Consider the following 18,041-nt stretch of genomic DNA (forward strand, 5'->3'; position numbering starts at 1 on the left):
GCTACCCAGTTATGGGATTCTGTTATAGCGGCCCAAATGGACTAAAACGCTAATGATATATGTCAATAATATTCTTCTTATATAAATGTAGAAATGGCCTGACTACTTACCTGGATATACAGTTCTGAGAATATCAGGTTTAGGAGGTGTCTTGCAATGTATGCTATTTTCTGTGACATTCAAAACATTACAGGCTTGACCTATAAAGAAGCAAGATGCAGGACTATTACTACTGAGCTTCAGAATGCAAATCACATCACTTGAAATACTTTCAATGAAAACAAAATTGCACAAGCAAGAGGCAGAGTTGGAGTGGGAGGTTTCATTTCCTTTACACATTCTCCATTAGAGCTTACCACTCATTAAGTGTCATACTTCCACAAGGCAACCTTTTCCTGGCAAAATACCACAAGTCTGAATCAGAAAATTTCACAACTTCTAGAAACAGAATAAAACTATGTCAACTAAAACATTTCACTTCTGGGTCTAAAGTGAAGGCTTATATTATGTTCCTTGTAGACAAGTTGCTGAATAAATCCATTATGTTCAGAATTTGCAAAAGCAGACGATCCCAGTCCTCTTAGTAATAAAAAAAAAAGGTGGTTTAGTCTAGTTCTTCAAATGAAAAAGGGATAATAATCTGTAAATGGTATTTTCACAGGCAGACTGAAACCAAAACAGACAAGAGTCTAAATGAGAATGATCAGACTTGTACATAAGCACATTAGACTTGAAGGAAGCGTCTATGTTTTAGACCTCCATGAGTCTCTCACAATGCCTCAGGTAAAGTCATTTACTATTTGGGAATCACAGCCCACAAAAAGTGAGGCAAAGAGTAGCAAATGAAGGAAGGTATCTTTGCCAAGTTGTGTTTGGTGGCCTGGAAAATTTATACTTCAACACTACCTTTCATTATCTTGAATACTTTGTGGATGCAAGAAAAGTGAACTATAAAACAGTAATCTGAACGGTATATTGAACCAATTTAGCCCATTTTGTTTGGAGCAAAGGAAAGATACATAAACAAATCATTATTTTCAAGAAATTGAGGATTCAAAATTTTGAATCTGGTTGTCACATTAATGGCAATGGAATATCATAAAATATTAACATGGTATATTTGTATATCAACTGTATCATAATATCAGATCATAAAACACAGTATATAAAGTAAAAATACTTTATGCTCCTGGTTTAAATATTTAAAACATCAGATAACATATATGAAATTTAAAAATCTTATGGTCTGGTTTTCATATTTATGCAGGTGACCAGCAAGGATTCATAGGCATAGGAAACATATTGTATAAGAGTCAGATGAGGATGCTTTATATTAATTTCTCTTCTTAAATCACATTTTGTCTGATTTATGAGCAGATTCACTAAAAGTAGAAAAGACCTGAGCAGAGGGCTGTATCAGAAAATGCATGTGCCATTTGCATGGGCAGACATCCTGTTTCCTGCCCATTGGGGTAAGTTAGGTCACTATGACTGAGTGGGAAGATCCCCATTATTATATTCACCCCAATATCCCTTTTGAGCTACATACCTCCCTAACTCTGAACAGATCTAGACGAGACACAAAAACGTGATGAAAACCAGAGAACCAAGCCCCAAGGACATTTGAAAACAAAACGTTAATTAATGGTCTTTCCAAGGCGAATATCATCAGTAATTACGGATATCCAGACAAGACACAGTATCTGAGAAGAGATGAGGAGAGTATCTCCAACAAATACTACTTTAAATTACTCCATAATTAGCCAATCCTTTGAGAAGTAGCAACAGTTCCAAAGGGCATTTAAGAGTTTGTTAAATAGAGGGAACGCATGTCTCTAAGTATGGTGAGGAATTGAAGGATGGCAGCCACAGCGACCACACAATGCCTTTGGTACCAGAGCCCAAGTCCTAGTCATGGAAGGCTGCAAGGAGTGGCCCTCATCAGAAAATTGAGAGAAGCATCAAGCCCCCAAACCAAATGCCTACGTGAAAATACCAAGCTTTAAATTTATGACATTAATTGAGAAAAGACTATTATTCTTCTTACGAATTATCAGAGAAAAGGTAAGATTTGTTCTTATAAATTAATATATTAAAAATCATGAAAAATACCTCCAACTAGAACTCTGACTGGGAAATCTGTCTGATCGAAGAACTGTCCACTTATCGTTAGTGTGGTGCCACCTTGAATGCTTCCTCGTGAAGGTGAAATTGTAGTGACCTCTGCGGAGGGGGAGGGGAAGCACATGAAATAAAATGTGAATACTACACATAAACCCAAATGCTTGATTTTTTAAAAAATTTTCCAAATTACTTAGCCATAGCACCTAGCACAGTGTTGGTTTTAGATTACCAAATGAATCAATTAGGTGTTTCACTATTTTGCCTCTGATGCTCTTGAAGAATGAATCCTTCTTATAGTTATGAGCCCACGTCTTATATTTATATTTTTCTCATATGTAATACATTAACTGTGACTGGAATTTTTTTGGCTTTATATATAAAGGTATATTGGCAAAAAGAGCTCAGTGTATGACATATGGTAGAATCTTATTAAATTTTATTCTCATTAGTTCTATCAAAGCTCTATATGCTTTTACATAGAAGTTTCACATTGGATAAATTTCAAGAAAAAGTCAGGATTTATCATATTTGATTGATTCCAACACACAAATTTTTTTTTCACATTGAACATCCCTAAAATGGGAATGTGCCATTCCATCACTCCTAACTGGAATAAAGCACACTTCTTCCAGCAGGATTTCAGTTGTTTCTGACATTCTCCTAAAGGTACAACCAACCTGAGATCTCCGTAAATTAAAATAAATTATAATTTGCTTGAGGATTCTTTTGGGCCACAGTGACAGTGTAAATCTGAGACAGCACTGGCTTGTGGTTTAAATTGACAGTAGAGATTTTTTTTTTCCTCCCTCAACCAACAGCCAAAGTTGAGATGTGTAAGTTTCCCTTCTGCCTCTGTAAGTGTGATGAGATTATTTCCCAGTCAACCTGACACTAGGAGTGTAGTCCTCAGGGCCCTAGTTTAAGGACAGTGCTTCCTGTTAGACTCCCCATCTTAGGCGGTTTTCCTTCCCAGAAGTACATAAAACAATACAGTGTACCTTAAATCATTATTGTCTTTGATATGATGAAATGAAGCATACACATCTCTCTCTTTTACTCTCTCTGTCTCTCACACACACATACAGACTGAGAGAAAGTCACATACCTGCATATGTTTGAAACATTGAAATTTTGTTCAGAGAAGAAACAAAATATGCCGTTTTTTGTGGGAAACTCCTGTTTTAAAAAAACGTAAAATTTTTCCTTTAAACATGAACTTTATTTTAGGAAAATGTTATTTATTTTTTTACTTTAGTAATATAAATCATGTCATAATTTGCAAAGGAGCTGGACAGAACTCATTGGGAAGATAAAAATGTTCCAGATCTTGGGGACAGCCTAGTGGCATAGTGGTGAAGTTTGCACACTCCACTTTGGTGGCCTGGGGTTCACAGGTTCAGATCCTGGTTGTGGACCTACTGTTCATCAAGACATGCTGTAGCGGCATCCCATATCCAAAATAGAAGAAGACTGGCACAGATGTTAGCTCAGGGCCAATCTTCCCCACTAAAAAAAAAATTCTAGATCTTGATTTAGTTATTGGGTACGCAAATATAGAGGTATACAAATATACATTTGTCAGGACTTACTGAACTGCACACACAAAATATGTGCATTTTATTATATGCAAACTATAACTCAATAAAGTAAGAATTTATATTTCCACAAAAAACCAAGAGGATTATCTTTCATAAAGGCTAGGCTCTTCCAGTGACCATCCCTCTCCCTCTTCTCTTATAACCTATTTAGTGTCATAATAACTAACATTACTGAACATATCATGCTAAGACTTTTAAGTTTTGAAGATTTTTTTAAACCTTTTAAGTAATTGTGCCATGCAATCCTTACATCAACCCCACGAGGTAGGTAAAACTCAGAGAATTTACTTATCTTACTCAAGATCACAGAATAAGTGGCAGAAATAGAATTTGAACCCAGGCAGTTCGAGAAAAGAGCCCTGAGTCCTAAGCTGTGTACCACACAGTTCTCCTCTCCTGCTGCGAATGTGTGTGAGTGCGCACATGGAGGAGAGCAAGTTGACAATCCGCCAAAGTCAAGGCATCCCTAATGAACACAGAGCCTACTTATATTTTTTGATAGATACACATTTGCACTTCCATAGCCTGGAGGGTGGGGAAGGGAAAGAATCTGATCCTAGAAATTAAATGCTGTCCTCTTAATTAGCTCAATGAAAGTCAGAATTAGAAAAGTTAAGAATTTCAAATGTGAAGACTCAAACCCATTCATCCCAATTAGAACGCACTGAACTAGAATCTAAAAGGAAAATGCAAACCTTGTGGTTGAGACCAACAGTTAACTCCCTTTAAATCTAGCCCAGGCATTAGAATGTGCACTTGAAGAATAAAAAGTCCCTGAAAATATTTTATTTATTTATTTTAGTGATTTAAGAAATTTATATCGGATTTTATATTTTTTATGTTATAAGCTTTTCAGTTGATATCTCATAGATCTGAAACAATGTCAGTTCCAACAATACTGTCTGTGATCAGATCTTGCATCTGAAAAATTAACTCTGCTTCTTAAGTTGGTGGAAAAATTGCCTCCTGATATAAAATTTGAATGTAATTTGTTTGGTATGACACTGAGGTGATTTTCACTAATTCACTGATAATGACTAGGCATTTCTCAATTAAGGCAGCTTCATCTGAACCTTATCAGTTTGGAACAGCTGTTGTTTGAACTTGAGGTAAGAGAGGAGAGAAGGTTGGCTATTAAAAGAAATACAGAATGGGTAGCACAATGGTCTTTAATTGGTTCATTTGATATTCAGGAATGCTCCTGAAATTTGTAAAATATGGATTTTATAGTTTATAAAATGATTTGACATTTTAAAAATGCCATGTAAACTTAAAACTAGGATTTGAAGTAGTAAATGTCATATTTTTAACAGTTATCTTAAATGTCTAAAAATGTTTTATATAGAAACACAATTTCATCAATTCTGAGACATTAATATAAAAGGACAGCCATTGTCTTTAAAAAAAGGAATTACAAGTCAAGATCACAGGATCAACAATTTTATGCAGTATTTTTGCCTACATTATATGCAAATTTGCCAGCTTTTTAAAATTGAAAGTTTTGGGGCATGTTAATGCAGCATATTGATTTATGAATACTTATCAATCACATTCAAGCTTGATCATTCAAACTGTCTATTTTTGGATAATCATTTCTCTGAGAGATATAGGACAGATTTGGCAATTAATACCTTTCATATTGACTGAGAACTAAGAATTCATTTTTCTCATCTTAGGTAGAATGACTTTGAAAGCATAAAAGAACCACGTAAAGTTCAGGAAATCATTTAAAACTCAATAATTGTTGCCTCTAACATGACTTTCTAATAGTTTCAATAAAATCATATTTCCCTGTCTTATCAAGTTATACTTACGCAGGTCATGTCCTTGCAGAGAATAACCATTAATTCATGGGACTCTAAGTTATTTGCCCCAAGTAAATCACAAAGGTGAATTTTTTTTTTTTTTGAGGAAGATTAGCCCTGATCTAACTGCTGCCAATCCTCCTCTTTTTGCTGAGGAAGACTGGCCCTGAGCTAACATCCATGCCCATCTTCTTCTACTTTATATGTGGGACGCCTGCCACAGCATGGCGTGCCAAGTGGTGCCATGTCCGCACCCGGGATCCGAACCAGCGAACCCCTGGGCCACTGAAGGGGAAGGTGCACACTTAACCGCTGCACCACCGGGCCGGCCCCTACAAATGTGAATTTTAGCACTATTTACATATCATCCACTCTGGTTTGCCCTTGAATTATAATATTCTTCATGGTTTGGGTCCAGTCTATATTGGTCTATAATAAAATGTCCAGCCCAGGCATCGCTTTGTTACAAACCTATTGTCTCTAGGTGTCTAGACTAGCTGATCTCTAAATACAACAATAACAGATTTGGTCTCACAAACTCAATAGGAGATCCACGCATGCAGCGACCAAATCTCATCCTTCTCTTGTAGTCTGTCAATATTGACCAGGAATAACATCTACTTGGATTGTATTATTGCCATTCTTCTCAGACTTCTGATCAATGAGTCTCTCTTCAGAGACAAAAAGTAGTAATCAACAGACCTAGCCTACTGTTGCTCTACTACAGCCGTATTAGTATTGGATGGCTTAATAATGTGACCTATTTAGATTTCTGTCAACTGGCTCATTTTCTCAATGGGAGAGGCTATGACATTTTGGGCGGAACTTCATTTATGTTTGGCACATCATGGTCCTGTCTACAAAAACACATTAGCACACCCCTGTTACTGTGACAGCCAACAAATGCCCCCATACGTATGCAAATGAACTCAAGAGTAGGGTGATCCCACCATTAGAGAATCCTCGGTCAGCATGTTGAGTAGTGATGAGATGTGGTTCTGTGTCTGAAACCCTCCATCAGTCATGGCAGAGCACTGGAATGAAATGCTCAGACCCTAGAGTGAGACTGCATGGGTTCACACACTAGCACTGCTTCCTACTGGCTGAATGTTCTTGAGTAAATCATTTAACATTCCTAAGTCTCATTTTTCCCAGTGTGCAACATGGAGTGGATGATAACACTCAATTCGTGGGTTCTTTGGGAGTATAAACTAGATAATATACGTAAAGAGTTTAGCACTGCGCCTGCCACTAAATGTTTGCTATAAATATTATCTATAATATGAAGTTTGCAACATGTGTTGAGATTTGCATATTTTGTATTTTTCTAAAAGTATGATGGTCTTTCTTACCAAAATGAAGATGTAGGATATCTGAAAATGACTTTTAGTTTTATTAAAAATCATAAATACAAGTTATTAACATTGGTGTTAAGATGGACAATTGAAAGCTGTAACTACCATCTTTCATAACTCTACATGTCTTGATATTTTAAAAGAATACTTTTATCAGGTAAAACTAACCATAGGGTTTTATTTATTCTTACATTAGTTCAAATCAAAACTGAATTAATTAAATTATCAAAAGAATTACAATTAAATCAGAAGAGCTGCAAGACATAGAATAACACTTTTCAATAGCACAATCAAAGATTTTACTTTTTGTTTTAGGTAATGCTAGATTTCCTAACAGTTTAAAGGCCAGGTCTGAGGCACAAATTATGAGTGAAAGGGAGTTACGGACACCTTAATGTTAATTTGGGGGACAAAAGTGGTTAATTTTTTAATCTCTGGATCTATTAGACAAAGTAAATACACGCCTTTTTTTTATTTACACAGTTGAATCAATTACAAAATGACCTACCTTCCGTAATCACTATCCAAGATGAAGCTGACATTATGATGACCTAGAATTAATTAAAATACACAACCAATTAAATCCTCAATCACAGGAGAACAATAACTATACATTATAAAGCTGATTTAAAAGCAAAGAAATTTAAAATTAAAATTGTGATTATACAACCATCTATTAATCCTCAAAGAAATGACAACTGAACTATCCTAAAGAAGTACCATACTACTATTTAAAAATATACATAGTAAGATGTCTCAAGTTATTACTAGAAAAATCTGACAAAATATAAGAACGAACGAAAAATAATAAAAGAACATGTATGAACCATATTGCCCTCAAATTTCTTTCACACATTCAACAGATAGTTGGGTCAGACACTCTGCTTGGAGTTGACAGAACCAGGGTGAGCACAGTGTGCTCTTCTCCTAACAGAGCATATCGTGTAGTGGAGGCTACAGTCAGTCAAGACCAAGGACACAAAGAGAGAACTATGACTTGTGATAAAGCTACCAAAGAGAAGGACAGCGAACCTGGAGAATGTAAGGCAGGGAGTCAGGGAAGGCTTTTTTGAAGACATGACATATTTTCTGAAATTCTCAGTATGGGAAGCTTGCAAAGGCTTTGAGACAGACGGGAGCAAAGCTCATTCAAGAACAAAGATTTATGTGCCTGGAGTACATAGAGCAAGGGGGAAAAGCACAGTAAAATTAACGCTCCAGGGAAAACAGCTAAACGACTGATGGAATCTTCTGGATGACAGAAGAAGAAAAAAAGACATTTGAAGCTTACCTTAAATGTAAATCTTAGGAAGAAGGTAATTCATACACGCTTACATGAAACTGAAAAGAAGCCAAGGTAAAGGAGAAACGCTGATTTTTAAAAAGGGATGGCGGTGCAGGTGAGCTCTAGGGGAACAGAAAACAAGGAAACAGAGGCAGGCGTTTCCGAGAATTGGGAAGCATGAGGATCGACATTTACCGATGTAAGTTCCAGTCGTCTTACAAACCATGGAACCCATGTCGCTGTTCGGATGATCTAGTTTTAGACCATACCTAACGAAATATATATGTTAACATCAAAGTTGCAATTGACACTAAGGTTTTAAAATATGGGGTTTCCCTTAAAAACATCTTATGAGTTTGAGAATATATATCAGGATAGAAACTGTTGCTACACCAAAGAGTTTTGTGAAATGAAAATATTTCCAAGCCTTGGTTGAAGATATTTGAATAAAACTTCATTTAACAGTTAAATATTTTGTAATTAACTTGGCTATCTCCATTGATATTCCTTTTAAAGAGCTGAAAATACCACCAAGTGAAACAATTGTTTTAGATATTTCTCAAAACATCTTTCTCATGATAATCTAAATAACAGTTCATATCACACTTTACTGGAGACAATGGGGGATATCAGGTAATATCTAGCTAAATAAGTTCTTGCTAATTTACTATATAAAATGTTACCATTTATACTGTATTATAAAGCATTAAGCTATGCAGTATAACTAGAAATTACTATTTAAACTTACCATGTTTATATGTACTATTTATTTCTCTAAAGACAATTACGTGAATTACTTACAAATTATCAGATTGTGGTATAAGAAGCTCACAGGGCATTCCTCCAACATAAACTCTGTGTAAATAATTTATTAGAAAGATCAACTTATGTTCAACAAATCGTTTCTAAATGCTCTCCTCCCACCAAGCTCACTGCCACTGCATATTTTTTCTCTCAACCACTTATTATCCATCACTCATTCATTCAACAAACATCAATTGAATGCTTATTATGTTGCAGTCCTTGCTCTAGGTTTTGGAACACATCAGTAAACAAAACAAAGATCCCTGCCCTTGTGGGTCTGACATTCTAACTGGGGGAGTCTGATAATACACTTGATAATCATACCATATTTGATGTGCTAGAAAGTAATAAGAACTATGGGAATAGAAATCATAGAAACAGATAATGGGGAGTCTTCCATCTGAAATTCAATTAATTAAAATACAAAACATAATTTTGTAGTTAGTTTCATGCTATAGGAATTAAACACAGTCCACAGCAAAGGTCCCACAGAGTAATCAGGATGAAAAGAACATCTAACAGCATCAGTGCCATCGAAATGGGACTAAGAAGCTGAGAAGGGGCAGGGTTAGGCTGCAGAGAGAACATCCGCCTGTGCATTTCTCCAGCTGATCGGGGCGACCTTTTGCTTTAAGGCTGACAGAACCTGATGTTGTTGGAGGCTGGCAAGTGACTGACTGGTCTTGTATTCTTTTCAACACCGGAATAAACCACCCAGCTTCTGTGATAGCAAATCCCAGACTCAAATAAGACCCAATACCAACCAGAACCATAAAAAATAAAGACTACTGTTTTCAGAAAACTTTGTGAATGTAATATACTTTTAGACACGAATCTTCTCATTTGATCATTACATCAGGTTTGTAAAGAAAGTAAACGGAATGAGTGTACCCATTATAGAGATTTATGGATTCATACTCTCCTAATCTCATTCTCCCACCTCACTGCACCTAAATAATAAATTTAGTAGCTAACACGTATGGGCACTTACTATATTTAATCCTTACAAGCATCCTGTGGGTTAGTAACTATTATCCTTCCACTTTACAGATGAACAGATTGAGGCAGAGAGGTTAAGTAGCTTCCCCAGACCTGCGGTCAGTAAGGGGTAGAGCAGGAATTCAAACCCAGACAGCTGGGCTCCAGCGTATGCTCTTAACCAGAGCCGGTAACTCCCACAGTGCTGTGAGTTTGCCTGTATATGGTTATACTACCCTATTGGCCTTAAATACAGACATTTAAAAAGTGTTCTCATCTGATCTTAAAGAACAAGAGCTCTTTAGTAGGCACTAGGTCTTTTGATCATTTGCATATCCTCCATAGTTTGTACCTGGTCTGAATTTGGAGATTTGGCCAAATTAACAAGACATGTTGGAAGCAGAAGCAGCTGGAGCACTCGGGTCCCCTGACTTCCTGCCCAGCACTTGGCCGTTGCTCCCTGCTAATGGAACTCAGGTACAATGAAATGCCTTGGGGGCCCTGGTGGCACAATTAACGTGGTAGAAATAAGTGCAGCTCTAAGGGCTTCCTTCCTCCCATTAATAGGTGAGTGAATTTGTTTCTGTATTTATTTATTGGATCTCAGGCTCTCCAGAGTGTAAGGGCTCGGTAGTCTGACCTCTGAGGTCCCTTCTGACTGCAATTCTGTGATTTCATGAAATAATTTCCATCCATTCCCTTGTATTACACATAAGTAATTTCAGCTACAGGGAGAAAAAAAAGGAATCTCTTTTTGAAAGTTAAACTTTCTATTTCCCGGCATCATTATGGGAAAGAATGACTTAGAAAACTCCATCTAAGAAGTGGGATATAAACCACTCATAACACTCAACTATACATTAGCAGACAAATCTTTATGTTAAGCTGTCTGTATAAAATGTTAAATATTTGTTTCCCTATTTAGTAGTGCTTTTCTCATATATAACGAATCAGCATGAACATTTCCAGAATATTATAGACTCATGCCAGTGTGATTTAATTCAGAGTTCTACCTCATAGAATGCCAGATAAATCAACTTTATTTCATTTAGTAAAACTTTCAAGTTGCATGTTTTACAAGATTATATATGCACATGTAAGTGTGTGTGCTGTCTGAGTTGTTTTTTAATTTACCCATTTATCTGTTTTATCTATGTATTCAGTAAGCATGAATCATCTTCAGAGCCATGATACTGATTCTGTACGTCCTTCTCTAGGAAATGAACAGGGCTTTCTGTCTTTAAGGCAGGACTGAGAGAACCCCACCTATGCTATAGGAAGAGAACTCTAGTGACAATGACAGTTTCCAGTCCAAAATGTGGACACTTTTTTTTTTTTTTAAAGATTTTTATTTTTTTCCTTTCTCTCCCCAAAGCCCCCTGGTACATAGTTGTGTATTCTTCGTTGTGGGTTCTTCTAGTTGTGGCATGTGGGACGCTGCCTCAGTGTGGTCTGATGAGCAGTGCCATGTCCACGCCCAGGATTCGAACCAACGAAACACTGGGCTGCCTGCAGCGGAGCGCACGGACTTAACCACTCGGCCACGGGGCCAGCCCCTGGACAATTACTTTTTGATGTTAGGTAACTGACCAGTGTTACCATTTGGTCCACAGCCGGTAAATGGAGGAACCAGGATTCAAACTATAGGCCGTTCATAAGTTATCGACCATTTTTAGTTTTGGCAGTCTCTGTACACCACGGTGTAGTAGAAAAGGTGCCAAAGTGCCTGTTAGGAGATGTGGGTTCTCCTCCTGACCTTGACTAAGCTTTGGATCTCCAGGTTTCAGAGCTTTTTGTTTTTTTAATGTGTGCAAAATGAGGCAGTTAAATTAAGTAACAAAGTTCTCCAGTAACAGAATTCTGTGACTTTAACTCAGTTACTAATGGACTTGCCCTCATGTGCCTTCCATCAATAAAATCCATCACAGAAAAAGAAGGAATTACGTCAAAGCAAAAAAGAAAGGCATATTGGCCATTGCTTCTATGTCAACGAATCATCCAACAGTCTACTTTTCTACCTGAAATGTGGCTGGAAAAACACTAGTTAATCCCATCACATTGTAGTGGTTTTTAATATCATTGGAGCCATTATTTTCAGAATGTCATATCCCATCTAGGAGTTAAAAGAATATGTTTCTACATCAAAAATTTACCTCAAAATCCTAACATTTTTCCCATTTGAGCTTAGTGCAGTATTACTTCCATAGACATCGGTGAAGATTCTGCCTTGGATTGTTATTAATGTACCTAAAAACAAAGAAAAAGTTCTGTGCAAGACTATCCACCCATATACCCATAGGCTTAATACCAAAACATTAGAGGTTTTCCCAATAAAACCAGCATCCGGGCACTTATATCTCATATTCATTACTATTGTTTAGCATTGTTCTGAAAGTTGTAGCAAATGCAATAAAATATGAATGAATATTTATAATAGTAAAGAGATATCTGTAAGTATTTATAGATTAAAAAGGCTTTTCATGAAAGACAGGATGAATTATTCAATAAATATTGCTTGGATCATGTGTGATTAATTTGAAAAAAATAAATAAGATCACTACTTTACACCAAAAACAAAATAAATCCTAGGTGAATTAAAAATCAAATATAAAAAATAAAACCATAAAAACTCTTGAAAAATAAGTGAAAATTTATATAATATTTTATCATCAGGATGGTGGGGTCTTCCACAGCATAATAATGAAGGAAGAAATAACAAAGGTTAAGACACATAGATTTGATAATAAAAATTAAAAGTGTCTAAATGACAGAAAAACCATTAATAAATTTTGAAAGCAAATGATAAATTCAAAAAAATATTTCCCACATATATAACATATAAATGGTTAATATCTGTAAATATAAGGAATTCTTATATTAGGGAATTTATACAAGAAGAAATACAAATGGTTATGTAATTAACATTAGAAACATAAGTACTCAGAGACATAAGTAATGCCATTTTGGAACTATAAATGACCCCAGCCCCTCCTCTGTGTGACTACTTGCTGCTGTGCATGTACTCTAAAATAATTCACATGCTCTCCTGATCTATGGCCTCTGCTTATGTAGGTGCTGCCCTATAGCCTGATAAATTAAAACTTTGTTCTATGAGTGTCTCTGCAGGAATGGGCTGACCTCAGACAGGAAACACACTTGCAAGGTATCCATCAGAGCTGACAGAAGAATGGAACAATGTGAAGCCTGGAACCTGTCACGCCTGGAGACCAACATTCCTGGGCCCTCTCCCACGGCCCATTTTCCCTATATAACTACCTCAAGTTTCTGTAACTCTCTAAGATGTTTTTTTGAGACATTAGTCTGCCATCTTCTGATTATGCCAACTAATCGAATAAATGCTCTTTTCCTCGATGTCTACTTCATAGCGATTAATTGGCTCAGATCACGGCAAGCAGAGTGAGCCAACTGGTCAGTAATAGTTAATAAATATAAAATAAATTCAATTATATAAATCAAAGAACTAGAAAAATTAGAAAAAAGTACTATATTTTTCATGTAAATACTTGAAAAAAATTAGTACCCACAATTTTCAAGGTTACAGAAAAGGGCATTCTCACATATTCTTTTTGGGATTATAAACTCGTATAATTTTGGTTATTATAATGAACACTGGAAGCCAGCTAAACATCCAATAGGTGGAAAGTTAAGTATATTATAGTAGCTTCAGATGCAGCCATTAAAAATTATTTTTAAAAAAATATTGGGAATTATTGTACAATCAGAGAAATGTTATTTACAAATTTTCAGGCATTATAGTAATTTTACACACTAGAAAGCAAACTAATTAATTACCACAAACCAAAAAGATATTTCAACTGTCATGAAACAGACCTGGAGTTCCAGATAAAGGTGTGATGCTCCTTATTGTAGGGGTTCTGAAACTTTTTGCCTGTAAAATAACACTGTCGATAAGCAGTCTTATCTTTATTTTGTTCCTAGGTTTATGGAATATCTCTGCTTCTTACATTATTTATATTTAAACAACATCCATAATATGATTGTCAGAATATTCCTTTTTACATATAAGAAATAAAGTTGAGTATATTATTCTGATTATTCAAGATCTTTTCCTTATCCCCTAAATATCCTCTTTGACTTCAAAACGTTTCTAGCCTAGAATTTTAAAATTCAATCTTTCTTCTGTTATCAGTGTAAGTCAAACCACAGTAATAAGGCTCTCGGGTAAAGACTTTTAGGAATTTGGTGGGATAAAATTAAAGAAAGCCCACTTTGGGTTAATCTTATGAAGAAAAAATAACGAAGCATATTTCAAAAATATAGAAGCAAAACTTAGAAAAAGTCCATCAGAGTAAGCTTTAGTAACTAAACTAATGATAATCTTCTAGAGCAATGCAGGTATAATTCTTAAGAATTGTGACACCAAATGGGACCTGGAAGAGAGTAGAATTCCAGGGAGGCCACCAGTGCGATGGAAATGCTAATAGTTTGTGGTAGGCAGACTAATGGCCCTCCGCAAAGGCGTCCATGCACCTGATCTCTGGAACCTGTGAATATGTTAGGTTATGTGGCAGATGGTTGCCAATGGAATCAAGTTTGCTAATGAATTGACCTTAAAATAGAGAGATTATCCTGGATTATCTGGGTGGGCCCGATGTGATCATCGCTGTCCTTATAAATGCAAGAGGGAGACAGAAGAATAGGCAGAGAAGATGTGACAACGACAACGGAAGTAAAGTCAGAACGATGCAATGTAATAAAGGTTCAACCACCATTGCTGGCTTTGGAAACAAAGGAAGGGACCATGAGCCAGAGTAAGGACAACCTTTAGAAGCTGGAAAACGCAAGAAAACAGATTCCCCTAGAGCCTCCTGAAGGAACGCAGACCTCCCAACACCTTGATTTCAGCCCATTGAAACCCACATCAGACTTTTAACCTACAGAGCTGTCAGGTAATAAACTCATGCTGTTGTAAGCCACTAAATTTGTGGTAATCTTTTATGGCAGCAAATAGGGAACTAATACAGACCTGTCAGAGATACTCAAGTACACATATGAAGCAGAGGGAATCATGGTTAAGAGCCCAGATTCTGGAGTCGGGCTGGCCAGATTCTAATCTGAGATCTACCACCCCCAAGCTGCATGACTTTAGACTAGTAATGCAATTTATAAGCGCCTCAGTTTTATCATCCATAAAATAGAGATAATAATATTAGTATACAGTTACAGAATTTTGTGAGAGTCAAGAGTTAATAAGTAAAAATATTTAGAACGCTACCTGGAACATAGTCAATACTACATTATTTATTGACTATTATTATCCAAGTAAACATATGTGAACTTCTTTTCAAAAGGCAAAATGAGAAACAATTACTGAAAAAGGGAAAAATACTACAAATGAAAAACAAAATTAACATGGGACAGGTAAATAGCAGAGCTGGTGGGCATATAAAGATGCCTCAGTAATTGAGATACATGCAGATCCAAATCTACACCTAAAAACAAATAATGTAGGAGAAAACAAATGAGCTAGAAATGGATCAAGAAGAGTCCTTCTCTAGAAATACAAAGGCACCACAAAAATTAGAAAAGTACAGAAACATAGGCAGCATTTTTAAGGAATAATTGAAGTTTTTTTGGAGGAGAGAGGTTGGTGATGGAGTGAAGGATGCATGGATACAAAAACAATACATGCAAAAGAAGGTGGCACAACACAGATTCTGAATACATGTCAGGTGTCTCTCCATTCTCAGGGACAACCTAAAAGAAGGTGCCCAGATTTCTACTTAAATGGAAAGGGACACATTTTTCATACTGCCAAGAAAAGAGATAAGTTTTGAAATGTGAGGCTAAGAATGACTTCGGACCCATTCTTTTACATTTTAAAGTGGTAAAAGAAGACAAATGTTTAATGGAAAAAGGAAAAATAGTGACGTTTCTATATAAAATGAAGGTGAGTCGTATGAAAACAGGAAAAGGGAGAATCAAAGTAAGAACAGAAATGGAGAAAGAGAAAAAAGAATGTGAACAAGAAAATAATTTGGAAGTATAAAGTTTAATTCATTAATAAAATTAATTTAAAGAAGGGGGAAATAAATCAGAAACAACAAAAGAGATTCTATGACTACAGAAGATGATAGAAAACAGTGGGATTATCCTTAGCTACATGCTAGTATATTTGAAATGTGGACATAGAAAACAATCTATAATTTAAAAATAAAACCCAGGTCTGCAAGAAAGTAAGCACCAGGTCAATTATACGTAAGCTAAAGAGGAGATCCCACATACATTGAAGCTGCATGCCCAGCTGTTGACGTGACCTTTGCAGGTATTATTTTCTGTAATAGGAACCCCATCCACACTGACTCTAACAGTGTAGGAATCTTCTGGCATTGCTCTGGAAGGCAAATGAAGAACACAGAAGGAATGCAATAACTGTTTTTATTTAATGTATAATATTAATGACAAATACTGCTCTAGACTACATGTCGTTTTTGGAAAAGAAAGTGTCTAAAATTCTAATTGATGTACAGTTACATTCCCTTCAATATTAGGAAAGATCATCTCCATCCTGAACTCTGTACCGCAAATTCTGACATCATGGACCTCAGGCAAGTGCTTATTCTGCCTACATGCACTTGTGCTTATTAAAAAGGAAAAGAAATGCAAGAACAAATGTAATAATCATCATTTAAAATGGTAACATATCACCTTGGTACATTTATTTTATGTTTTGTTTCTTAAAAAGTTTTAGTTAATCAAGTTTCCCCCTAAGTAAGCTTTTGCTGCCGAAAAACGGCCAACAAGCCCAATGTAAACGAAATCCTCTGGAATATGTGCTACCTGTCCCAGTACTGAAAGTTGCAAGGTAAAATGATTAATTGTTTCCCTAAGTTGCTAATAACAAACATCAATTTGGGCTGATGGTAAAGAACTTGAAATGTCACTATACAAAATGATCATCTTTAATCTTAATGACTGTCAAGATTTTGAACAAAATTAATCAAACCGGACAGGAAGGCATAATTTTGATATTTTGAGGAGCATCATTACAATTTAATAGTAGCCATTTATCTTCTGAAAGAGATCAATAATGATAATAACTCTAATAACCTGGGAAAGGATATAGAACATATTCTATCATGCCAATATGTAGAAAGAGCATTATAATTGAATATAATAAAGTCTTATATAAAAAAATATGATAAATATATAGTATTGAATATATAAAGTAGTCTAAACATCATGAAATCAAAATATCTGATAATCAGAAAAATATTATTATAATAGCCAGTGATAAGTGATCATAATACTAATATGCATAACTGTGATTCTGATATGATGAAAATGACATTAAAGATACTTTAAAACATACCTAGTATAGCATGTAATGTGAGTTGAATGACTTGAATCTTTTTCTACGTCACATGAAATTGATCGAAAAGAAGAAACTAATTGCACACTGTTTCCCAACTCAGCATTATCAACTCCATAGTTAAACTGGTTTGCTTGAGCAAAACCTAGAAAGGCAAAAACACTCAATTATTAATAATGGAATTCCATTTTCAGACATCTAACAATTGTCATTCAATATTGAATCATTCAATAAATAATAAGGAATAGTACAGAAGCAAGCAGTTAACTTATTTCATATTTATTCCTAAGATTGTAATCCTCTTCAGAAGCACAGAAATTAGACTTTAATTAATTTATTCATGAAAGTAATGCTTGAGAACCTATTATTTGTCAGGTGCTGTTAAATGCAATAGAATCAAATAGCTTATACTCCAGTAGGGTGGGGAGGGGTAGAGAAAATAGACAAGTAAATATCATACATATACATATATATATATATATACACACATATGGCATGAGATAGATATATATATGGCATATACATATATATATGGCATGAAATCTGGTTGGGATAACTACTATGAAAAAAGCAGACCAGAGAAGATAGAAAGAGTAGATGAGACAAGGGAAACACTATTTTATAAGGGATGAGGTCTTTACCTTGAGTTCCTACAAAGCAAAATCTGAAGTGAGGACTTACAAACAGTTCATTGGGGTGGTGATTCCTTAGGGACAAGAGGGTAAAACCTGAAGAACG

At 35.6% G+C, this 18,041-nt stretch overlaps 1 protein-coding gene across 1 annotated transcript in view; it reads right to left on the bottom strand.

The window, feature by feature from the left end:
- Nucleotides 1-18,041, bottom strand: part of PKHD1L1 (PKHD1 like 1) — a 150,669-nt gene that overhangs the window by 122,042 nt on the left and 10,586 nt on the right. The window contains exons 3-12 of the mRNA XM_046642192.1: nt 17,304-17,448; nt 16,217-16,325; nt 13,802-13,859; nt 12,103-12,196; nt 8,969-9,022; nt 8,363-8,436; nt 7,391-7,433; nt 3,230-3,300; nt 2,113-2,223; nt 111-200 (exon numbers count right to left, since the gene is read on the bottom strand). Of these exons, the coding sequence (XP_046498148.1) occupies nt 111-200; nt 2,113-2,223; nt 3,230-3,300; nt 7,391-7,433; nt 8,363-8,436; nt 8,969-9,022; nt 12,103-12,196; nt 13,802-13,859; nt 16,217-16,325; nt 17,304-17,448 (849 nt within the window). The remainder of the gene's footprint in view (nt 1-110; nt 201-2,112; nt 2,224-3,229; nt 3,301-7,390; nt 7,434-8,362; nt 8,437-8,968; nt 9,023-12,102; nt 12,197-13,801; nt 13,860-16,216; nt 16,326-17,303; nt 17,449-18,041) is intronic.

The sequence above is a fragment of the Equus quagga genome, chromosome 16 (assembly GCF_021613505.1).
Source record: "Equus quagga isolate Etosha38 chromosome 16, UCLA_HA_Equagga_1.0, whole genome shotgun sequence".
NCBI classification, from domain to species: Eukaryota; Metazoa; Chordata; class Mammalia; order Perissodactyla; family Equidae; genus Equus; species Equus quagga.